General features: G+C 41.8%; 1 protein-coding gene across 16 annotated transcripts in view; it reads left to right on the plus strand.

Moving 5' to 3' along the window:
* The window catches only part of SVIL (supervillin), a 151961-nt gene that overhangs the window by 78881 nt on the left and 47497 nt on the right, over nucleotides 1–25583 (plus strand). For 9 of the 16 annotated variants that reach the window (XM_081164071.1, XM_081164072.1, XM_081164070.1 and 6 more), the window contains 13 exons: nucleotides 933–999; nucleotides 4539–4630; nucleotides 8640–8697; nucleotides 8782–8933; nucleotides 10326–10983; nucleotides 15656–15739; nucleotides 17549–18406; nucleotides 18854–19024; nucleotides 19589–19623; nucleotides 20245–20306; nucleotides 20961–21100; nucleotides 21824–21919; nucleotides 24394–24646. In XM_081164071.1, coding sequence (XP_081020197.1) covers nucleotides 8690–8697; nucleotides 8782–8933; nucleotides 10326–10983; nucleotides 15656–15739; nucleotides 17549–18406; nucleotides 18854–19024; nucleotides 19589–19623; nucleotides 20245–20306; nucleotides 20961–21100; nucleotides 21824–21919; nucleotides 24394–24646 — 2517 coding nt within the window. In that variant the 5' untranslated portion in view covers nucleotides 933–999; nucleotides 4539–4630; nucleotides 8640–8689. The remainder of the gene's footprint in view (nucleotides 1–932; nucleotides 1000–4538; nucleotides 4631–8639; nucleotides 8698–8781; nucleotides 8934–10325; nucleotides 10984–15655; nucleotides 15740–17548; nucleotides 18407–18853; nucleotides 19025–19588; nucleotides 19624–20244; nucleotides 20307–20960; nucleotides 21101–21823; nucleotides 21920–24393; nucleotides 24647–25583) is intronic. The other 7 variants (XM_081164080.1, XM_081164076.1, XM_081164077.1 and 4 more) reach the window with 6 other exon arrangements.

Below are 25583 nucleotides of genomic sequence, written 5' to 3' on the forward strand. Positions count from 1 at the left end.
TTTAGTTTCTCGAAACTCTGCAATTTCAGTCTGTCTCCCACTTCTTTGAAGACTCTCAGCCCCACTCACCTCACAGAGTGTTTGTTGTGGGGGAAGAAGGGAAAGGAGAATGTTAGCCACTTTGAGACTTCTTCGGGTAGTGATAAAGCGGGATATCAAATCCAAACTCCTCTTCTTCCCCTTCTTCTTCTTCTTCTTCTTCTTCTTCTTCTTCTTCTTCTTCTTCGAGTCAAGATATGGAGCAGACTCCAAAGATGGTACTGTTGCCAAATCCCTCTGCAATCTTCTTGCATGGGAGGAGGGGGAGTCCAGAACAGGTTCTCACCACAAATTTCCTGCATCCTACTTTTGTGCAGTGGTTCCTGCACTTCCCACTCAGGCTAATCCAATCTTTAAACAGTAGAAACAACTACTGTAATTGCACTATTATTTTGTATTTTATGCTGCAAATGTGAAGTATGAATGGTAAACCTGTTTTTAATGTGAACATGTCTTGTAAGTCTGGATCAGGGATCACCAAAATGTATATTTAGCTAAAAAGCCAGTGTTTAATGTTTTCCATGTTTAATGCAGGAAGTACGGTACATGGCGGGAATGATGTGAGCAGCATGCTTACTCATTCATGTCAAGTGGCAGTTTGGTTCACCATGATGTGGGCCATTGTGGAACTTATGCTAACTACAGTATAACAAATTTACCCAGGGTGCCAACATGAAAGCTACTGGTCCAGTCCTCTGTTCATAGTTCTAAGTCATAGTCAGTGTTCTGTTATTATTCTCTCTCCCCAGCATTGTTTGCTTTCACCATATGAACACTTCATAATTGATTTGTTTGGCTCAAAGTGCAAGGTTAGACTATTAAAGCACTGGCGTTTTTCTCCTCTCCCATTAAACCTTTTGCTGATGTGATACAATTTCCTTTCTTTGTTCCAGATTTTGACAAAGAAAATTTGGTCAGGTATAAGACTCCAAGATTACTCCAAAGGAGGAGGACACTAAGGTAAACAAACGAACAAAACTCTCTTAACAGTTCTTAGGTGTAACTGACTAGTCTCTGGTGAGAACAAAGAACAACACTTGGCTTAATCTTCATCATTGTATAGCAGAACAACAAAGAGTCCTTTGACACCTTGGACACTAGCAGGTATTTTGGGCTAGTTCATGCCTAGGAAACCCTGGTTTATCGTTTACTCTGGATATTGGTGAATTGCTTCTGTTTGCTCCACACTGCCTGGAGCCAGGAGGAACAAACTATCTGTGATTAGTGTTGTGTGTGAACCATCACTCACGATCAGTTTCTCTTCCATTAGCAGCAAGTCAAGAACAAACCTTGGCTTCTGCCTGTAGTTTCTTTGGAGAAAACAGAGTGCAAGTGTTGGCAAGGATGTAATGTCAAGGCAAGGTTTGTGGTTTGTTGTTCCTGGCTCCAGGTCAGGCAGAGCATTTCAGCAGCAAGAACTAGCATGCTGCTATTTCATGGTAAGCCATAAACCATGGCTTACTGGCTATGCAAACCAGCCCATAGTATTTTATGGGGCAGAGCCCACTCTGTCAGATGCTTGAAATGTTATTCTCAGCTGGCAGGGGGGGGGGGGAAACTAAGAGTGGAGCCAAAAGCTATGAAACGTAAGAGGAACAAGGAGGTCTGTGAGGTTTCTGTGCAAAGTTCAAATTGAAATGTCACAGCCCTCCTGTACTTGGTAATTCATGGTCTTGTGACTCCACTGTTAACACCTCCTGTATGTGTGTGTGTGTGTGCGCGCGCGCGCGTGCATGCGTGCGCATGTGCGCCTCACAACTGAAGGTAGCATTTCATGCACCTAAAAGAAGGTTGGTAACACATGAAAACATATGTCACGATAAATCTGTGCATCTTTAAGCTGCCACAAACAAAGCTGGTGGTGCTGTGGTCTAAACCACTGAGCCTCTTGGGCTTGCCCATCAGAAGGTCAGCGGTTCGAATCCCTGTGATGGAGTGAGCTCCCGTTGCTCTGTCCCAACTCCTGCCAACCTAGCAGTTTGAAAGCACACTAGTGTAAGTGGATAAATAGGTACTGCTGCTGCAGGAAGGTAAACGGCGTTTCCATGCACTCTGGTTTCCGTCACAGTGTTCCATTGCACCAGAAGCGGTTTAGTCATGCTGGCCACATGACCCGGAAAGCTGTCTGTGGACAAACGCTGGCTCCCTCGGCTTGAAAACGAGATGAGCGCCACAACCCCATTGTCGCCTTTGACTGGACTTAACTGTCTAGGGGTCCTTTACCATTTTTTTTACCTTTTACCCCTCTGAACATACATTTGGAGATATCAGAAGTCACTGCATATTTAAATCTATGTGTGCTGCACTAATAATCCATGCAGATTCACCCTAGAAATTAAGAAAGTGGTTGTATAAATCAATCTTTTAGTCTCTGTCCTTAAAAAAAAAAAAAAAAAAGCTCCATATCATGCTTTTGGAATAGAGCAGGCTTGGGTCTTGAAGGAGCCTTCTTGAGCAATAAATGGAACTCCAGCCAAAAGCAGGAGAGGCAGGAAAGAAACCAAGTACCTATCTTTTGCAGTTACTACTGTCATGACATGTATGTACAGTACATGCAAATACTGGCTGGTCCTCCCTTAGTTGCAATGGAAGCTTCTGCTCTGCCCAGGCCCACTTAGCTGCCTTATACCAAGTCACACCACAGGTGTGGCCCTTGGGAATCTCAGATCGTTGTCCCATCTCCCAGCCCTTTCAATTGGATATGCCAGGGACTGAACCCGAAACCTTTTGCTTGCAAACTCCATGTTCTGCTGCTGAGTTACGCCTCCCATCTACTGAGCTGTGGTCCCTCTATACATAAAGAGCAATAGAGGAACTGAAATAAAGAGAGCTGACGTATGTATGCTGGTCTGTATTTTAAAAGGAATGGTTATGTACATTTGTTTTTGCTGCCTTTTCCATGAAGGAGTTCAAGGTTATGACTTCTTTGGGTGTGCAGTATAATGAGCCATAATGACGAAATGCCAGTTTCCTTGGGGTTTGAGTTAACGGTGTTGCTGATTGTTGGGAATGGTAATTAGGTTAATAGGACAGATATTCAAAGACTGTATGTCACGGAAGCAGAGAGCAGTCCTCCTTATCCTTTTCATCTTAAAACATGCCCTCTTTGCCCAAAATTATTGTCAGCCCATGTAACAGGAGCTCAGTCAGATAGCTTAGCAGTTTGTTTAATATTACCTAGTTTTAAAACAGTAAATAATTGGAGGATTAGAAAGCCTAGTTCTTTGGGCTGTGCTTTTATGAGTATCTTTCAAATCCCCAAAAACCATGGAAACATTTGCAGTCTTTTTCTTCTTTTTAAGGAAAAGTTAGGAACTGTAAGCTGTGGTATCTGGATCTCTAGCAACAGATTGGCAGGGGATAAAAGTGGGCAAAGGCCATCTCTCTAATTTGTGACAGGAGAGAGAGGAAATTCAAGAAAAATGAAGAAATGTAGCTCTTCAGGCTTGCCATAGATTATTAAGTCAGAAATCTAGCCTATCCTGCCACTAGTACAATGTGAGCTTTACAAGTCATACTGGCTAGACTAAAAGTGGGTAGAAAGTTGTTTTGGATGTACTGGTAGATCTTTGGGTGATTTGCAGTAGAGCAGCAAGAGTTTATGACACCCAATTATATGGCAATGACAACAACTAGAAAGCTTTCCTCCCTTAAATTCAGTTGCAGAAAAAGATATATTGACAGAAAAAATATAAGTAGATCTTTAAAGGTAATACACCTAAAAACAAATGAGAAAACAGTGATGTTTCAGAATTGGAGGAGTATCGCTTTGGTAGACTACAGCACACATTCTAAGCACCTGGTGTGCAGGATCAGATATGAGCTCTTGTAGGCATCAGTAGCTTCGAAGGGAAGTGTGTGTGTGTGTTGTGCTAAAATAGCATGAAGAGATTCCTGTAATGGCATGAGCTTGCAGCGCACCCAGGAGTTGCAGATCAAAACCAAGAAAATATGGATAGATGCTGTATTTGTAATCTCTATGATTAGTGAATGACTAGAGAATTTCTGATTATGGAGGGCAATGGTTGGGGTAGGAGCTAAGACATAGACCGACCTTCCACAGCCTGGTGCCCTTTAGATGTTTCTGAGTTACAACACTTACCATTGCTGAACACTGGGCATGCAGCCTGGGGCTGTTGGATACTAACAACATCTGGAGTGCACATCAGGGGAAGGCTGGTCTAGACTGAGAATAATAATAGTAAGAAACTGCAGCCAGAAGAACAAAAGAGAGTTTGTGAGATTAGTATATTTTCCACAGCACAGGCATGAACTCCCACACTAATAAACCAAGGACCAGAAGAACCAATGAGGATATGGCATAATATGTAGTATTGATCATCAAGGATGATAGGCTGATGCCATGGGCTGCCCAAGTACTCTTTCACTAAGGCACTGATGCTTCCAGTAAGGGGGGGGGACTGCCTATATGCCGTAGTATAACTTGATTTATAGCAGAGTCTTCCACACCTTTGTTGATAATATTGTTGATGCTACAGTTTTCAGAAAGAGTTTTCATTTGACGATAAAGAAGAGCTTGCAAACAGCACTAAGGATATCGATGCCAACCTTTTAGCAGTGCTGCCAAAAGGTAGGTACAGAATTGTGTTTTCTTGTATAGTGGCTTTTTAGAACGTTGCTTTGAAAGATAGCCATAGACATGCTTTCTTCGTAAACAACCTTTTGCCCCATTCCTGAAAGAGGCATGCTGAAAGCAGAGGGTTTGTTCTGGGATAATAGTTCTACTCCTTGCAAAATTCTGACATGCCAACAATGAACCTTCAACTTTTATCATGGTGTGCGAAATCTCCCAGCAATGGTCATTCACCTCCCTCTTCCCTCAAAAAGGAACCGGGAACATGAAATTCAGTGCCATCTCCAGGTCTTGTAGGGTCCTGGGGCAAGATGCCCTTAGTGAGCCTCCTTCCCTGTTGTGGGCCCCTCAAAAACACAGAGCATTATGTGAATGGTTAGTTCAGGCCTCCATACCTAACTGCCTTCACCTAGAATCAACTCTTATCATCCACACACTTGCCTAATGGAAGACTTAGATCTCCAAAGAAAAACTGCTCATTTTAGACTGAACAGAGGAGTAACTCCAGATAACTCTAAATGAGCTGCATACTGCAGGAGAAGGCAGTGGCCATTCCCCAAGGCTCTCTATTTAAGTCTTTGTCTTTGGGGTGTGTGGAAAGCCTATTTTCTGACCCCATTGTCCTTGCCCATTCTATTCCAGAACTTCCCCACTCTCTCCAAGTCCCTTCCAATCCTATGTTATTTCCAATATCATCCCCATGTGCAGTGTTCTTCAACCTTGGGTCTCCACAACTCCCACCATCCCTGACCATTGGCTAAAATGGAAATGTTGGAAGTTGTAGTTAAACAACTTCTGGGGACCCAAGCTGGAAGAACACCGCCCTAGCATCATGAAATAGTTCCAGAGTGGTGCACAGAGAAATAAGTATGTTTGCTTACATGAAATTGATCTGGGAATCAGGTATTGTTTTTATTTTTAAAATGGCGATGCAAAATTCTCAAAGTCTTGATTTGGACATGCCTGTGTCTTCCCCTTGTGGTAGAAACTGCAAAAGGCTTTCAATTTTGCTCTTAAAATAGACTTTGCATTACTGTCACATGGCTAGTATCTAACTGGATCCTTTATCCTGCCTGAGAGAGTTTTTGCCATAATGTGGGACATTTGTTAGTGTGATAGGGAAGACCGTTCCTTCCTGAAATTTAAAGCTGTTTGACACACACAAAATATAATTGGAGAGAGAAAGATATTTCTTCCTTTGCTTGTTTTTAAATTGCCATTGGAGTATATATTAAGACACTCTTGGCAGATGCATATTTAACCTGCTAAAATGTAACTGTTGCCTTGTGTAAAAACACCCCCCCCAACCATATATAGCTTTCAAAACTAAGATTTATAATGCAATCTATTGCAAAATAAGCCAGTTTAAAGTGTCCTGTGCAACATTTAAAAATAGATTCTAAAGTCTGTGATTCCTCTTATGGGAGAAGGGTTGTCACTTACATGGTCTGTATAAAATCCTTGGGACTAAGTGACTTAAAGCAAAGCTGGTTGGAAATGCATGTCAGATCACTCATCTTTAAGACGCTGCTTTCTCTCTTGTAAGTGTTCTGTACCTCTCAGCTGTGCTGAGATAACTTGTGCAGCCCAGCTGTATCCTTCAGTGGTCAAAAGTTTATGCTGATGTTCAGACTGGCCCAGCATGTCTGTGTGAAATTGTATACCTCTCAACGGGATCGTGAAAAGAGTGAGCATGCAGGTGTCTTGCACTGATGATACATGCATTACAGGATGTATAGGAAAAGCAAAATTTAACTGGCCATTTCCCCCCACCCCCAGGGATTTACTAGTATCTGTGGGGGGGGGGAATACTTTTAAACCTAGGTGAATGTGAATTTTACTTCTATACAGCATATAGGATAGGGTGGAAGCGAACCTGTGGCCCTCCTGATCTAGAGGAACTTCATATTAGGAGGGCTACCTGTCAGGTCACTTTAAAGGGGGATGGGGACAAAGTTGTCTTAGGAGAGCCTCCAGTCATGTGTTAACCTATGTAATTGATATAACTGTCTGGAATCTCAAGTGTGGAAAAAGTGTGATGCTGCACAGGCTAGGTCTGCTATTTTTATCTCAGGTCTAGCTTGAGAAGGTGTTGGGGAGATACTTCACAAGCCCATAGCTTTCACTTAGGCCTGCAAAACAGCAGCACAACCCAGGATGCTTCTGGCACCTGAGGAAGACCATTGCATCAAATGCAGAGTTGAGATTGCAGGGTTTTAACCTCTCAGCTGGCTATTAACCCGGGATACGGACCATCCAGCACTGCACTGTGGGAGAGGAGAGAATCCTATTTTGTTTCCTTCACCTTCCCTCCCCTGCAAGGCTTGAACGGCACTACGGTACAAATCTCCTGTTCCAAGCTGCCTGGGGGCCTGAACAGGAACATTTCTTATGGAGTGTGGAGGCATTTTGCTGCAGGTCTCACTTGCAAATAAACTCTTCAGGGTTTTGCTTCAGCGAAGTGGCGACTTGCAGTTCATATGTTAACCACGGTGATGGTCCATTGATGGCAATAAAAAGAAGTTTATGCTCTTAGGCCTGCACCTAAATAAGAGTTGGCTATGTGTTGGTGTTATTTATGTGGCTTAGGTCCTCGGCTCTTAAACACGTACCTAAAAATTGTGGCCTGAAGGGAAATGACTGCATAACTCTCCAAAGGCCCCCTTAAAAACCTGTGCTGAAGTCAGCTTTAGAGTTGCCAAGCATACAGTGCATTAATGGTTCAAGCAGTAAAATTGTTCTGTCAATTAACCAGGGCTGGGGAGTGAAAAGCGAGTGAAAGCCATGCAGTTTGCTCCACTCATGACCCACAAGATTCCCCCTCTCCAAGCTCTGGTCTCAGTGTTCTTCCTGACTTGCCAGCTTCTGATTTTGCTCTGATCCTGTGGACTGCCTTCCACAGCATTTTTCTCATCAGGATTTTGGATAGAGTCTGAATGAACATAGCTGTGCAAGCCATGGTGTCAAAAGCAGCTGCCACTTTGTATGTAAACTTCTGTTTCCTCTTGGGGTGTTATTTGTTTTTATTTACGCTGTTGCAAAATGAATAAAAAATAGATGGTAACAAAAACAACAACTATTACCTTAAGTTCATTGGCCCACATTCACTGGCGGAGGAAGAGGGGGGTGGGGGAGCGCATCGCCCCCCCACACCACGAACCTGGTGGGGTGCCATCACAGCTGCCCCCCAACTGCTGGGTGCCACGCCCCCACAGCTGATGTGCCACACCCCCAGAACGTGCGCCGCTCCCCTGCAGGCGGTGTGCCACGCCCCCAGGATGATTGCCAGCCATGCCCACACCTGTTCTCTGCCCCCGGTGCCAGAGCATGAAGCTCCATCACTACCTACATTTGCCTTATATGCCCTGCTCTTGATTCCCCCTTATGCAGAAGTGAGATGGGTTGTGACTGCAACACTGACTTTTCAGTGGTGGCACCCTGGTTGTGGAATGCTTCTGCTTGCTAGCATACTGCAAAATAGTTGTGGTTTGTAGAGTTAATGTACCTTTGAAGCAAGAGCTCCTGCCTCCTTCTTTATAATGGCTTCTCCACTGAGCATGAAGTATGAATTAAAAAATAAAATTAAAATTGTGAATGTCTGCTGTCTGAAGGAACACAGAATTCTAATAACTTCAAAAGAGAAGCTCTTTAAGATCAGGGAAGTGGCTGCATAGCACGAGCTGGCTCACCTCTACCAAAAGTTGTTTTATGATTATGCATAGTTGAGAAACACCCTGAACAGGAATAAGAATAATGTTGGTATTCTACTGGTTTCCAAAGTTTTACATAATACTTTTCTTAATCTGCTGTTTGCTAATAACCGTATTGTAAAAATCCAAGGGTTGTATCTGACTTCTCAGATATTAATTACAAGTAGTCTTGTGCATTAATTTCAGTGGGTCTATGCTTATGACTAACCTAGAATACAACTGCAAACCATTCCATTAACAAAGTGCATAGTTGCAGATTTCTAATAAGTATTTTATGGGGTTTTGTTTTGCTTCAGTTTCCGAATTAAGAAAACTCTTTGAACCGAACAGGCAGGATACCTTGGAAATGAAAAGGTAAATTCTATATTTCTCCTTAGGATAGATTTCCAGTTCTTTGGGGGTATTTCTGGCATAACCTCTTGCTTTCATCTTCCCCAGGAAAGAAAGGATAGCTAGGCGTTTAGAGGGAATTGAAAATGACACTCAGCCCGTCCTTTTGCAAAACTGTCCAGGATTGGTTACCCATCGTTTGCTAGAAGAAGATACACCAAGATATATGCGTGCAACAGATCCATATAGTCCTCACTTCAGTAAGAAACATATTTGTAATATGTGCTATTTTTAACCAAGTATTGTAGCAGATTTGGGCTAGTAGGAGCTCTGCCTGGCTATGAGTAGGTACTATAGAATCCTTGTATTCCCTTTATGTTTTAAAGGGCAACTGGTATAAAATACCTTAAACATTTTAAGGGTCTTTATTCTCTGGGAGTGTGTGCTAGCACATAGAAAAATAGGTGACTTTAAGAGGGGCTTAGTCAAATTCTTGCCCGATCAACTATTAGGTTCTTCTGTACTAGGTTTTTTGTTTTGTTTTTAAATGCAACTCATGCTTAGAAATAGCTAACCATAAGGATCTGTAGAATAGGTGAATAGTGAGGATGCTCAGATGCACGATGTATCTAGGATTTTATCAGCCCAGGGCAGTCTATTTAAAAAGTAATATGGTTGAAATAAAATACACAGCTTATAAGCAATTCTATTGTATTTTGATAGGATGTATAATAATGGGAGAAGTCCCCACAGCTTGGTTTGGAAATTGAAGAGTAACTTCAAATATTTGTGGTAAACGCTCAAGAAACAGGCAGCAGTTGCAAGTTTTAAAGTTACTCCTAATTTTCATTGCTCTCTATTAAGGTTGTTTAACTGAACCAGACTTAAACTTCCTCTGTTTTTAGCCCCAAGTCCTGGACACCAACTGCTGTTTACAAAGAGATAAAAAAATCATAAAAATCTTAGAATTGTAAAGTTGGAAGGAACCCTGAGGACCATCTAGCCTTCCAGCTGTTTTGGGACTACAACTCCCATCATCCATAGCTAACAGGGCCAGTGGTCAGGGATGATGGGAGAACAGCTGGAGGGCCAAGTTTGGGGGTGCCTGATCTAGTCTAACTCCTTGCGGTGCAGGAATATCCATCTGTCCCAAGCAACCTTGGTGTTATCAGAATGATGTTACCATTCTCTAACCAACTGAGCTATCCAGGGATGCCCCTAAGGGGAATTTTTAAGGCTCAAGGGACTGATGGGCTAGGCCAGGGATGCTTCTGAACCTTGGTACAGGGGCACAAATATGCACAGTCCCACCCTGGACATTTTTTAACCAAACTGTGGGGAGCTCCCTAACCCAAAACACCATTAACAGAGGCAAAGGCTATTTACAGGCTCTGCAAGCCATCACCCTAGCCTATTTTTTTTCATTTTCTCTTTAGCAAACAGTGAGACAGAATAGAAAGCCCAAAGACTTGCCCGTAGATTCCTTAATGTCTGCCTCAAACATTGTAACTTGTGTTGAATACTAAGACATCTGGAAGGAAGTCATCCGGAAGTGGATGAGTGTCAGGATAATACCTACAACTTTGTAGGACTTCTTTAAAAAGAGAGAAACTAGGAAAGCTGCCTGTTATAATTATTCTGTGTTGTTATAGGAAGATCAAATGAAGAAGAAACTTCAGATTCCTCAGTAGAGAATCAGCCTAGATCAAGATACCAAGCAGAATCCAGTGGAGGAAAAACAAAGCCACCTTCTTACAGCCCTTCAGTCATGGATTCCCAGGGACCCGAGTCCAAAGCGGAAAGGATAGCTAGGTACAAGGCGGAGAGACGGCGTCAGCTGGCTGAGAAATACGGACTTTCGATAGATTCGGATGTGGACTCAGAATATTTATCCAAATACACCAGGGCAAGGAAAGATCAAGAAGTGGCTGAAAAGAGAGTACCAAAGAGTGAGAAAAATGAGGATGAAAGTAAAGATTATAGTTCTCTGTACTCAGCGAGAACAGAGACTAAGGAGATGAGGAATGCTTCTTTGGAGTCAAAGGAAAATTATGTGCTTGAGAGGGCAAGTTCTCCAGAAAGGGAAAAACTGCATTTGAATGAGGACAATGAGAGGGAAGATCCAGAACCTAGTTGCAACAGACACGATCTACCCTCTGCATCAGAGAATTCCACATCCTTCTCATATATCGGCCATGACTCCTCCCTAAGTGAAGTGCCAAGTTCACCAAAGCAAACTCGCAGGGTTTCCCTTTCTTCACCAAAGCAGCTAGCTTCACCAAGTCATTCCCTCAGCGACAGCAGATTAGGGTAAGTACGCTGTTCCTGTCGCTGTTTTGTAGAGTGTCAGCAACTGTTGGTATTTGGTACCTGCTCCAAGGACTTCACATTGTCTTAATATTAGAAGGTGATGATGGCAATAAGGGGAAAACTGGATAGGAAGCAAGTGGCACAAGGTTTACCCATCAAGAGGTGTGAGTTAGTACAGTGACACATACAGTGCACTTCTAGTGTTGCAGGAATAAGAGCAAGATTGGATATAGGATTTTGGGAAGGGAAAAAAATAAGCAAGACAGATCTATGCATGGCATAGATTGTATGTTTGGAACAGCCTTTGAAAGAATGGTTGAAATCCAACGAGAAAGCAGGTGGTGTTGTACTGGTGTACAAATAGAATTGCTAAAATTTTGAGGTCAGTGCAGAAATAGGGGACAGATTGAGGGAAAGAATTCTGAAAAGCATTTGAGTCTTTAAAAAGGCAAATACCTTTACAAACGAACTTACCCATTTTGAGAGGAGGGAGAACAAATATTCTGCAGACCCTCCAGTTACCACAGATAAAACCCAATGTAAATTTCAGACAATCGGCATATCAGTTCGTAGTGAGTGAATGTGAGGGTTTCAGGTTGCATTTTTCTGTCAGCAAACAACATACCGTCAAAAGCACGTGATGCCTTATTAAGTACATGGCCATCTCCAAAAAAATGGCAGCCAAGTCCCCTTTTCTCCCTTCTCACTCCCAGTAACATCAAGGGCAGCTAAAGTGTGTTCTGGTGTTGCAGGTGTGTGTGTATCTCTGCCCCACATAACTGGCTGCTTGTGGTGGTGTTTGGGATGTCTGAATGCAGGCACAACAACTCCTAGGAGCCAAAGAAGTCCACCCCCCCCATGTCTTTTTTTAGGGGCCCGAGCCCTCTCAATATTCAAGGAGTGTTCAGAGAGATTATGGGACAGAGAGAACAATAAAAAACCCCACATCTATCTGTCATGGCAAATATGTTGACTGATGGTGATGAGAGAGAGAGAGAATGAATGAGAAGAAGATTGCTGAGCAGTTTAAACCCAAAGACAGACTTTAATGGAAAAAGAGGAAGAGAAGGCCTGTGACTGGCAGGAGGTGAGCACAGTTGTGAAAGCCTCTCTGCTGAGCCACACTGGATGATAAAGGCTGCTGCTGCTGCAGAGACAGGTTGCTTGAAGGCAGCTGCTGATTGCTTTACATGTGTATTAACAAACTTGGCTGATCAGGACCAACCACCACAAATGGTGCCCTTGTTACACTGTAAACCAATGAGAAAAAGATCAATCCAAGCTGAATATTGAGAAGGGAACAACCAAAGTAGCTCGCAGTGTCACACATTCAAATACATAGACTTATTGGAAGGACGCTGTAACAAATTCTACATTGTAGAGATTGTAATAAGGTCTGTCTCTCAACCCAACCTCCAATATATGTTCCTGACCTAGATTCAAATGAAACCTGTCTCAGCCCACTAAATGAAAGCCCCCTTGGGAAGCTTTTTAAAGACAAGGGAAGATTCTGGCTGCATGAATAAAAATTAGTTTCAGTGTTGAGTTCTGCAATCTTCCCGATTCTATAGATTTTTTAAAATGTTGTTTTATAAACACCACCTTTGCCATCGGCGGAAGAAATGCTGTGTGTTCGCCCAGTTGAAGTGGATCATGTATTTCAGAATTCATCATGTTCAATATCGACCTAAAACTGGCGGCAAACAAATGCAATCTTTTAAGTTCCCAACTTGTTCTGCAGTTGCCCAATTTTCATTTCCTGTTTGAATTTAATTTTTATCATGCATTCAGAGATGAGGTAAAAGTGATGGCTCTTAATTGGTCATTGTTTTGCCTATTCTGCTTGCAATGCAATTTATCTAAATTTCTGTACCAATGAAGTATGAAGAGAAAGTAATTATATCTGTGGTGGTTTTTCAGGGTTTTAGGGCCCCTTTGTGTGTATCTGGGGTGACAGGGCTACTAACCACCTCCTCCAACGTTGCTTCCATGGGGTCACTTACATTTTATGTAATTACACAGCATATCTGTCAACGTTTCCCTTTTTTAAAGGGATATTCCCTTATTCTGAATAGGATTCCTCGCAAGAAAAGGGGAAAGTTGACAGCTATGTTATGCAGTAATGTAGCAGCTGATGGGATTTGCATGGGGAGAAAGTAGATAGAGGAACCTCCAAGCTTCCCAGTCTGTCTTTATGATCTAAACTGTTCAGATGCTAGACTGGCATTGTCAGGGTTGCTGACCTAAAATCCTACTTCCCCCTCCTTCTCAGTCTCACCTTGAGAGAGGAGGCATCTTTCCTTTGTTTCTCTCCTGCAAAGTTCAAAGAGCAATCATGGCTCTTTGCGTCTCCATCTTAGACAGAACTAGGATCTTTCCTATCCAACATGTATTTCCTTTGATAAACTTGTCTTTCTTATTTTTCCACACTAAAAGTATCAGTATCCAGGGTAAAGGGCGTTCTTCCAAGGGATTTCAGCCAACAGCTTCTGTATATGAGCAGAGATTTTTATTAAGGGTACGCCAAAATTCTTCTTGCAGGTTTCTTTTTTAATGAAGAAGCAAGCTCTTGTACTTGCTTGTGACCTTCCCATGGGCGTCACCTGGCCAATGTGAGAAATGGGGTGCTGGATTATACTGGGCTTTGGTCCAATTCTGGAGAGCTGCTCTTATGTTAAAACAGATGAAAGTGGTTGCTTATTCAAGAATCATGGCTACATCAGGATGAACCAAACGTGATTGGTTCTATAGCATTGTGAGCATCATTTTTACTATGTGATTGCTGATTGACTGCGATCACTGGGCATAAAAGGTCTTTAATTGGGCACAACAGCAGATAGGGCAAACAATGGCAGCAAATGCCTTCCAAGGAAAGGCAAATGTTTGGACCTTTAATTGGACTTTGAGGGAAACAATGTTTCCCTTTTCCCTGCTGTTGACCTGAAAATCAAAACAGGTGAACATGTTGTTGGGAACAATGCAGGGGAAAACCATGAAAGAGGTAGACATCCTGTCACTCCAGGTACAGATAAGAGTAATGAAATGTAGTTAGAGATGGAACTTACTTAGTCTTATTGAAATACCATTTCATTTTTGCCTTTTGGGCCCAGAGAATATGTGTGTTAAACTCACTCCCAGTATTTCCTTATATTTAGTTCTTTGCATTGCACCTGCGTCTTTTGCACACATTCTTCCAAAAAGTGTACATGTGTGTGCATGCATATGCACGTTCACATGTGTGCATATGCATACACAGAAACTGAACTCACTATTTCAAGTTAAAGTATGCTTTTATATTCTGGAGCTTTAGCATAGATCAAAATAGCAGAGTACATTAAGCAGATCTGGACCAGGTCTCTCTCATTGGGATTAATGCTGCCAGCTTCCTCATTCTTTCCATTTTGGGCTACATGTCAGGTCACTGTGACTCTAGCTAAAGCTCCTCTGTGATAAAGATTAAGCTAGTTCACTCTGGCATCAAACTCTCCAGCTTCCATACCTATCTAGATCCTGGCAGCTTCTTGGGCTAGGAATGCTGATGTTTGGGAAAGGTTCCAGTGTCATTGCTTCCCTCCTTTCCCCCCTAGTTTCTTGGTGCAGTTTGTGGCTGACTTTGAATATTGACTCAACTTGCCTTTCACCAGTGTCAGGAACAAGTATTTATTCCAAGAGTCTGGTCTGAAGTAGCAAATTTTCAAGGTGATGCTAGGGTTTTAATGTGTGCATTTTAATAAAAACTTGCAGTTTTCAATCATTACCATTAAATATTGATTTATTGTACATTTCTCACTGCTTTCATTGAAGTAATGAAGGACTAAGGCATTGTTCATGCAATCAAATCCTGGCTTTATAAACCAGGATTTGCCCAAACGGCTTGAACCTGCAGTCACTTTGCTTTTTCCTTTCACATGAGCAAACAGACTAGGAAGCCAGTTCAGCATAGCTTCCTGTTACATCTAAAACAGGAACAGTGGTAAGTGGCTTCTGAATCTGGCTTACCAAGTCCAGGTTCTTTAAAGCCTATGAACAAGTTCATTTATTTTGAAAAAATACAAATAAAAAAAAAAAGAACCGAGAGAAGTTATACGATGGGGTGAGGCATCAGAATAGATGTTTCAATGAAATTCTTTTTTAAAAGGTTTATTTGACTTCTTTTTTAAATCTCTTTATAACTTTCCCTTTTCTCTCAATATAACTTCTCACCCTACATTTAAAATGAAAATTCAGGATAAACTTCTCTTTAAACAAACAAAAAGCAGGTCTAAACTAATTTCATTAAGACAATGCATCATTTGTTAATTTGACCATGTTACACTTTAGTTTCTTAGGAATATTTTCTTGCATTAAATATCGAACCAGAAGAAAAATGATTTGAATGTGTAGCTACAAAAAAACCAAAAAAATCCACATCTGGGTGTAGTAGCAGTCTGTATTGAGAGCATATTTGTCTCAAGAGAGGTTTAGCTTTTTCTGCGCATATTGTGGATATGTTCCTAGTTGTATTCACACGCAGCTATTCTAAAGCTACAAGCCTGTCTCTTACATTTATAAGCCAAATACCTTCAGTGAATAATGAAGAAACTGTTTAAGGAAGTGGGGGAAAACAGGAGGGTTGTGTGTGCATGCATTGACGTATTGCCAGAAAAAAATTCTGAAGCTCTATTTTCTATAGTAGTGCAGGGAAAACAAAACCTGATTGGTTTCTTCAGAAAGATTCGGATGGGGATACACCTTCACTTATCAGCTGGCCCTCCAGGTATCCTACCATGCAGCTGTGTGGCTTAAATAATAATAATTGGACTGTTAACTTCCTTTCTCCTTTTCCTTCCCCCACTATCATTTTAACAAATGTCGCTGGCACCCTTTAATGGCAGTGGATAAAAAAATAAAATACAATTTCTGTTTTTAATTTCTGCTCTAATGAAACTTTCCTTCTGCCCCTGCCCTCTCTCCCACCTCCCCACCCGCTGGACAATTTATGTGTCTTCCTTTTTGTCACTTACAACTAATTGATGTTCTGGTAGGAAGCACTAGAAATGCCCTTAATGTTTGCTCCACAGGTGTAAACATAGTGGCACTGGCTAAACTCAGGTCTTGCCTTTTGGCCTGTCATTAACCTGTTTCTCCTGCCTTGCAATCTGAAGTGCAACAGAATACTAGCCTGGGAAATGTTGCAAGCACTGAATGCAGAAACTTTTGCCCCTTACTGAGTGGTTTCCCTGAATGTGAAGATACAAAAAAGTGTATAGTTAATACATTAGCTTGTCTTTGGAGCTGTGAGCAGCTTGCATGTTTACATAAAGTAGTTCTCATAAAGGGATGAGTTGTCCTTCCAAAAAGTGGGTCTCTAGTGAGCAGGCAAGGAAGTATTCCTAAATCCGGTGGTTAAAAACAGACTATAGCAAAATTCTGATTGTTTAGTGCTGTGCAACATACTTTAAATGAGAACTTGGTTTGCTAATAATGTGGTGTATGAACACTTGCTATTAGTAACAGTTCCTTTAAAAAGGTAATGTGTCAAATGTTATATAGAATAGGCTCAGCTATGATTGAGAGGCCCTATCCAACAAGGAGTTTGGTATCAGTTGTACACTCCACTTCCTTTTTCTCTAACATATATACCTTGTTTGCACACAACACTAAACCAAAACATGACTTAGTGTGAATGAGCAGATGTACTGGCTCCTGGTCAGGTGATCACGGCTTGTTTTACACTTGAATTTCTTTCTCAGATCCTCTGCTTAGGATATATTTTGTTCTAAGGTATCGGAAGCAGAGTATAAAATACAGTCTCCCCCTTTCATGGTGCGCACACTTTCAAATTGCTGCATACTTCAGCAAAACATACATAAGCGGGAGCCTCCCTTTTTCTGTTTCACACTTCTTGTGCATTTTGCAAAGGTAGAGGCATGAATCTTTCACAAATAAAACAAATATCTAAAAGTATTGGCTCTCAGGTTACATGTCAAGATTCAGTTGCCTCTGCTCTCCATCTCTGTTTAGAACATTTTCTCACTGGTTATAATTCAAATGGAGTATTTCTCTTTTTTCTACATGTTTTTCTTATAATGTGTTCTCAGCTGCTTTTTTTTGTAACAAAAGAAACATGTTAAGGGAGCCACCCTTTTTTTCCACTGTAAAGGTGGACAAGTGCCAGTGTTGTTATTTTTTGGGATTTTTTTTTTTTAAAAAATTAGTAATATAAGTAGCTAGACGAAAACCCAAATTCTATTTATTCTTCATTTGGGCATACTTAATTGCACTTCCTCATCAGCCAATTGAACACAGCTGACTAAATTGTTCAGCACATCACACGAAAATAGAAGTGGACAGAAAAATGACTATGCTGAAATCCATGTCTTGATCCTCTCTGACATCAGATTGGGCAAAGGGCACTTATTAGGAAGGTTCTCAGATTTCCCACACTAGTTTAGTCTGGTTTAATTTGATGCTTAAAACTTAATGTTGCTGGATTTCCCCAAACTAGGTGCATGTGTTTCCCCCCTCCTCTCTGGCTTAGTTACAACTGTCCCACATTTTTTTAATCCATTTTTCTTTCTTAAAGAGTAAAAGTTAGAGAGAAACTGGTGAAAGAGGAAAGTGCCCGTTCAAGCCCTGAACTTCCAGCAGACACTATGACTCAAAGAAAGTTTCGCCCAGTGCCTGTTAATTTCGTGCCTCTTCAGTCAGAAACGTCTGCTTTCCATAGGGTTGCCAATCAGCCTCTTGGCTTGGCCTGCCAACCAACACATGGCTATGTTCAGCCTGCTGGAATCGCTCATATAGCTAAACCGGTGGCAGCCGAAGAACCAGAAAGCAGCCCTGTTCATAACCTCCCTGGGCCGGCAAATGTAGCGTTCATAACCAGATTCCCAGAAGATGCGAAGATGGATGATGAAAGAAGTGACTTGCATCAGAATCATGGATCTTCATCGAAGCTCACTTACTCCAGTTTGGAGGCAGAGAAGGAAAGGCAGCCAACTTTGACTTCAGAGAACCGTAGGTTGAGCAGAGGAGATGAATTTGAGAAACTGGCAATTGGCCAGCCAAGGAACGTGGAACCTGAGAAAGAGCTGGAGCGATGTATGCAATGGATGCCTGGACCTCAGGCGAAGACTCAGGAGAACGTTGAGAGGAGCGAAAGAGTTGTGTACCTACAGAGTGCTAAAGGGAGAGTTCAGGCTCGGGAAGAGACTCCAGGGAAGCATAAGCTCCTTACTCGCTCATTTTCTGATTATAGTGGTTCACCTAAATTAGAAGTTTTTAAAAGTAAGGAGCATGTTGCAAAGAATGCAATGGAGTTTCAGAGCACTGAAGCCAAGATCCCCAATGGTGAGATTGCCATGGTTGACACAAAAGTCTCTGTTGCCCAACTCCGTAATGCCTTTTTGGAAACTGCCAATGCCTGCAAGAAACCTGAACTGTAGGTGACGTTTCTGAATATATATGTGTATATATTTTTTTAATTTGGTGTGACACTTGCACGTCCTTGGCATAAAATAGCACCCCAAACTCAACATCAGTTGCGTTCTGCAGCACTTCAAACACACGAGTCCGTTCCCATCTAGTGTGTCTTGGAGGCGGAGTTGTCCTGAATTCTCTTGTTCGTTTGTGCTTCTGCTTGCTTAGTGCAAGTTCTGATGTTGGGGCAGCTGGAATGGAATGACTTTTTACTTTTCTATGCATGGTTTTCCAGGAGCATGCAGAGTGATTTATAATGGACTGATTTGGTGGGATGCTTTATATTTGTCCTTCATCTCTCTCTCTCTCTCTCTCTCTCTCTCTCTCTCCCTCCCTCCCTTCCCTCTTTCCCCATCCTAATTCTTTGTTTCGTTTCTTTGCACTTTCTGATGTGGTTTTAAAAAAAAAGTGAATCTCAGTTTGAGATGCCAACATCAGGTACTGATTTGTCTGCCAGTGCTGAACACGAAAGAGGGTCACGGAGGCCAAGACGCTATTTTTCTCCTGGGGAAAGTAGAAAGACTTCCGAGAGATTTAGAACTCAACCTATAACTTCAGCAGAGCGAAAGGAAACAGATAGGTAGGCATTTGTATGGCACAGCACACTGGAGCAGCATTATTTAGAATGACAGCTGGCAGTAATAAAAGTAGTCTTTGGGAAAAATGCAACTCAACATAAATATTAATTCAGATAAGGTGGCAATGTAGTTCAAGGTGTCTATTTTTAATTTTTGAAATAAAAAGTTCAATATTTACTCTAAAGGCTGTTTATCACACAACTCTGAGCAGAAATACATTTACTTATGTTATATGTTTTAAGGTGAAAGGGGAACAATTCATAGGCTTTAAGCCAAAAGTCAGTGCTGTGTGTAACCATTGGCAGAATATTTGAAGTTCTGACTACTTTTATTTTTATTTTAGTTGACATCATTCTCCTTCATGCAACTTACACCTGGCTGGCATTGCTTGCCTTCTTGCTTTTTAAGGGTCATTGTAAATGAAACACTATTGTAACTTGAAAAACCTTTTTTCCCCATTTGCAACCTATTTGCTGTCCCTCTTGAACCAGATTAGGCTTAGGGATTTTTATTGCAATTTTTATTTCCAACTCATAATGATATTTTCTTTTGTAAAATCCCCATAGGTCTGTATTCAGTCCAGAAATGCCAGCTCCTGAAGGTAAGATTTTTTTTCTCGCCATGCTCTTTTATGGGTAAATTTTCATGTTTTACCTATCAGCCTTTAGTGGCAGGCTAGTGACACCTTGACCAAATTTGACTCCCCCTCAGCCTCAGAGGTGAAATGAATCCCTGCCCAGAGGGGCTTGCAATCTAGATAACAGCACAAAAAGAGGCAATAGGAAGGGAGAATAAATGAAGGCAGTGTTACCAGGGAATGGAGAAAATAAGCAGGTTTTCTGGGTCACAAGGGAGGTTTTCAGATCTTCTGGCTAGGAAGTAAGTAGTTTCATTATCTTCAGCATAAATGACAAACAAATACCAGAATATAACCTCTTTTGACTGAAAATTATGGATATGAAACCCCTTACAACTGCCAGGAAAGAGCAATTCTCTGACTCTCTTAAAATTGCACTATATAACATTCTGCAGCTAAGATGCTCATTAAAAAGCGATGTTATTGTCTTGCCCAGAACCGAACAGACCTTCACTTTCTTGATGTACCTTTTTGTCAGTTGTGTTCCTGGGTTATTTACGTGTGGGGGGGGGGTTAAAAAATTGAGAATATCTTGGATTTATCTAAAGATATGTCATGTAATGTAATCTTCTTTATTATCTGTAGATGAGGAGAAAGTGGACGAGCGAGCCAAGCTGAGTGTTGCGGCAAAGAGGTTGCTATTCAGGGTAAGTGTCCTCCTTGTCTTCCCTCACCATTTCAGTCTGCAGAAGGGACACACCTCAGTGTCAGAGCTTTGCGTGCAGAGTGTCCCAGGTTCAAGCTTCGGACAGGGCTGGCAGAGACCCCTGAACAACCAGTGCTAGTCAATGTGGACAATATTGAGCTAGATGCCCCCACTGGCTTGAGGGCAGTATAAAGCAGCTTCATGTGTTGCACTAGAAGGAGTTGGGCCACAAGTGTGTAGGAGGCAAATGAGTGAGTGGGCAGGGATGGGGAAGCTATGGCCATCCAGGCATTGCTCAGCTCCCATCAATCACCAGCCAGTGTGGCCATTGGGAGTTGGTGCATAGGTGTCACAGAAGGTGGTAGAGCATCTGCTTTGTGTGCAGAAGGTCCCAAAGGCAATCCATTGCATCTCCAGGGAAGACTGGGAGAGACCCCTGTCTGAAACATTAGAGAGTTGCTGCTATTCAGCACTGATTATCCTGAGCTAGGTGGACCCAATGGCAGATGGTCCAAATGGCAGACTCAGTATACGGCAGCTTCCTTTGTTCCACTGTACAACCCTCTTCTGAACTGAGCGACAAGCCTATCACCCTCTTGATTTGGGAGTCTTCCTTTCCGTTAACCTGATGGTTCTGGTGTGCATCTGGTTCTAGGAAATGGAAAAGTCGTTTGACGGGAAGAGTTTTCCGAAGCCACATTCAAGGAATTCTGCGGTGGAAAGAAGGCTAAGGCGAATGCAGGATAGGTCACGCACACAGCCCATTACCACCGAAGAAGTGGTCATTGCAGCTACGTAAGTCTTGGAAATGTGTTAGGTCTGCTATTCCACTGGGTTGTGTTTTTTTTAATGGAGCTCTAAATTCCCATTCATTAAGTGCCTATGGCTTGGTAATAAGGAAAAGGGCTTGTTGCTAAGGAATAGCTTCCTTGAGAAATGTATGCCAGAGGGAATATCTTTCTAGCTGCTTTTGGAGGAAAGGGATAATGGAGCAACACAAAATGCATGAGCAATATAAGCTTATGAAGCAATAGATGAAAGATGGTAAGGGAGGAGTTAATTGCAGTTCTGGCTTATAAGCCAAGTGAAACAGATTTCTTGCCTTGAGCCCTGCACAATTAAGCTGCTGCATCTTACAAGAAATCTAGAAGACTTCTAGACCTGTGCATCATCACATTAATTAATTATATCCAGTGCTTTTGTACATCTTGTAACTTTCTTTCAGAGCACCAATGTTGCTGCCCTGCAGCCAAGATTTTTTATTTTATTTTAAAAAAAGTAAAATGCATATGAAAATGATTCAGTTTTATAGAAAATCAGGATGTCCTTGACCATCTTCTTTCAAATATTTTATGGGATCAACAATGCAATTTTATTTTAAAAAATGTCCAATTATTTTAAATGGGGGGAATTACTATTGGTTTGTTTATGTGGTTCAAACTGTATGTTTTTTCTTAATGCTATTCTCTTCTCTCTCTCTTCTTGTGCATTTTCCTTCCCTTGGCTATCTTTTTAAAGTGAACCTATCCCTGCCTTACGTACTGTGAATACCCATTCTATAGTGGCAAGAATACCTAATCCCACTGTAGTTAAGAGCACTGTACATCCTACCAGGTACTGGGGGAGACGACTTGCATGTTACAGGGAGCACAAGGGTCATTGCTAGCAAATGCATCCATAAAACCCGAGTGTCTTAAGTGTTCCAAGCAATTTGGTGGAACTTTTAAGAACGTCGTTTGTTCTTGTCCTCTTTCTGTGTTTGACTGATAGAACAATAGACTTCTTTGCCTGTTGAGTGTTTGATTCAGGAGCTTTCCAATTAAGTGCACTGCCTTGTTTTAGAAGGTGCATTTCTCAAATGCAGAAGAACTTTGCATGTTAAAAAGCTGAGCAAAGACATTTGTTGTGTCTCAAATAAAAGTGAAAAAGCCAGGTGTTTTCTGATACCGCAACTTGCACCCTCCTCTGTTTCTCTCCACTTCTAACAATTTGCTGAATTAATGGAAGGATGAGAAATTGCACCACCTATAGGTGTAAGCACAAATTTCTTTGCTTGTTTCTGTTGCATTTTGTGATTTTAAAGTTAAGAGATGCAAAAGGCAGCATTGGGAAATAACACTGTAGAAAAACCATAGGAGAATTGTGATTTCTCAAAGGGTAGCTGTTTTATTGTGACCCAAAGTCAGATATGAATCTTGTATGCTAACAGAGGGCACTCACTTATACCACTTTGTTTTTGTTAGCTTTTTGTTACAACAGGCCAACATGGCTTATCCTTCTGGATTTTAAATCTTGAACATTTAAATACCCCAGAACTTTCAGGCTATATAGCCTTTTTCTATTGAACATCCACATGTCTCTCTGGCTTTCGGAATGTAGATGAGTTGTCTTCCTCCTTTCTGTTCCTCTAGTCTGGTCCGCAATCTCTCAGTATATTTCCTAACCTCTTTCCTCTCTTGGGAACTAACAAGGGTCTATGTCATTATAGTCGAAGAGGAAAGATGTAACAGATGTGTGAAGCCAAGCAAGAGAGAGCACAGGTTGATGATAGAGCAATAGTGCCATGGTATTGTTCTAATCCTCCCTATCGCCTCTTGCAAGCACTTTACTGTAACTTTTGTCTTCTAAACAGGGTTCAGCCAAAGTTACTGTGACTATGTCTTTAGGAATATCTCCCAGCTCTTGGTTTTGGCCATCTGGGCATATGGAACATAGGAAATGTAGTTCTGTAGGAAGCTGTCATTGGTCGCATCTCTCTTATTAATTGTCTACAATGACTGTACTGAACCTGGAGCTTTCTTCATGCATAACCTATGAGTTATGACCCTTCCTCAATGTGTGAGCAGCTCCACATCAAGTCTTCCCTGTGTGTCCCCTATGTACATGCCTACAGCCCAGAACTAACACAGTGAATATAGACTTGTAGAAGAGGAGAGAGAGAGAGGACAATGTAAGGGTGCCATTGCTGTGTGCTTTGTCTGCGAACAAGCTAATGCATGCAGGGCTTGGGTGACCCTTTACGGAACTGTTGGCTTCACCACTTCTGCTCCTTCTTGTGTGGATTGGTGTTGCTGTATTGAGGTGATTCCCCCCCCCCTGTTTCCCTTTTGTGATTGGCAAAAGTTAGACAATGCAATACTAATGCAGGAGGTAAATTCACTCCACATTCAGGGACCTTCGTCCCCATGGAAGGGAAGGGAAGGGAAGTCAAGATTTATTTATTTTTTAATCTTTTTGTAAACCGCTTTGAGGTTTGGGTTTTTGTTTTGTTTTAACAATCAAGCAGTTATATAAATTTTTTTTGGGGGGGTGAGGTAAGAAGGTGGATATCCCTACAAAGAGGGGTACCCGCTGTAGATGTAGATGTTTGGATGTCTGTCTCCCACATGTGCAGTGTGGCTCCTTTAAGACCCACTGTGCACATTAATATGGAATCTATGCACAGATGCGTATGTAAGGACTAGAAGCAGTGAAGAAGAGAGTTCAGAACACTTAAGACCCCAGCAGTGTGGACTATTTGTCTAGTTCACTGCATCCGTACAACTGCATCCTTTTGGCACCAGGACGACTCTTTTAGTTGTCAGTCTGCAAGCAGTGCCATTAGGGGAGCATTTATAAACAAATCGCAAAATGCTATTTTATGTTAGTACAGTGGTGCTTCGCAAGACGAAAATAATTCGTTCCGCGAGTCTTTTTGTCTTGCGATGTTTTTCGTCTTGCGAAGCACGGTCCGTCGCAACTGCGCCTCTTCAAGCGGCTTTAAGAAAAAAGCGCAAGACGTTTTCGTCTTGCGAAGCAAGCCCATAGGGAAATTCGTCTTGCGAAGCAACGCAAAAACGGAAAACCCTTTCGTCTAGCGAGTTTTTCGTCTTGCGAGGCATTCGTCTTGCGGGGCACCACTGTAGTTCTTCAGACAGATTTGATAAAGCTGATTTCATAGCTTAGTCAAATTGCCAACACATTTTGTTTGTTAGCTTTCCTGATTACCCCACCCCACCCCACCCCGTACTTTGCTCTCTACATCTAAAACTACAAGACTGCTAACTGCTTAGCAGCTCTCAGTACTGATTCTCAGTTCCACTTTTAAGGCTGCAGGCATCTGCGAACCAAAAGACATCGGCTAAAGAAGAAATCAAGGAAGCCAGAGAAGCCCTTGAGCAAGACCAGTCTGGGGAGCCAGACTCTTCCACCCTGAGCTTGGCAGAAAAGATGGCCTTATTTAACAAATTATCTCAACCCATAACAAAGGCAGTCTCCACAAGGAGCAGAGGGGATATCAGGCAAAGGAGGTCAAAAGCTCGTTATCAGACACAGCCTGTCACACTTGGAGAAGTTGAGCAGGTACGTATATACAGGATATTTTCTTCTGGCAGCCGATTTTTGGGCATATTTACTCAGCAGTTGTTAGGTGTCATGAGTTCAATCAGGCTTAGCCACCCCAAGTTAAGTCTCCATAGAATGTTGGTGCAAGTCGTCATCGAATGATGCACCGTGTTCCTTGCTATTAATGCAGCTGTGTGACTGCTGTCACAGCATGTACAGGCAATGGCTTGCCAAGAAGCAGACAAGACACATCTTTCTAATGCCACAATTTGGAAGGCTTCTATTTGTGTTTGCCTGAGAGTAAAACCTAAACTGCAGTTGCCATTACTCTTCATATTTGAATGTCAAGTCCAAGCCCTTATATCATTGCACTCGTGATGATTTTTGGTTTCTTCTTTGAGTAGTCGTTTAAAGACAGAGGGGTCCCCCCCCCCCAGTTTCGGTAATAAGTAGTCTCTTAATAGAAATCCTACTGCCGATAGGATGCGACTGGTAAACACCACTATTCCCCAAATTTTGAAATGCACAAGTGATTGGGCTATCCTAGGTTCAGTTCCCTAATCTGAATCTGGAATGCTACATTTGTTGAAGACTATGTTAGCTTAACTTGATTTTTCACCATTGAAGTTTGCGTTTTTCAACTCTGCAACACTTTTACACGATAAAATAAAAAGCTCAGAAAATTACTGAATATATGTTCCCTCTTTTTCTGTCCCAGAAATGGGACCTGCAAGGCAGTAAATGATCACAGTAAAACAACTAACAATAAAAGCAATACTATATCTAATGAAATGAGCAATATATGCAGCATATGAAAACTCAGCAGTTGCAAAATTCATTGAAGAGCATACTTAAAACAGTATCTTACCAAAAGGGTCATTGGAAAAGAGCTGTTGTCATTTTCCTATAGAAAGCAGGGACAGAGGTTCCCAGGGCAAGGGTGTGTTCAGAACTC

The sequence above is a fragment of the Podarcis bocagei genome (assembly GCF_964188305.1).
Source record: "Podarcis bocagei genome assembly, chromosome: 12".
Classification (NCBI taxonomy): Eukaryota; Metazoa; Chordata; class Lepidosauria; order Squamata; family Lacertidae; genus Podarcis; species Podarcis bocagei.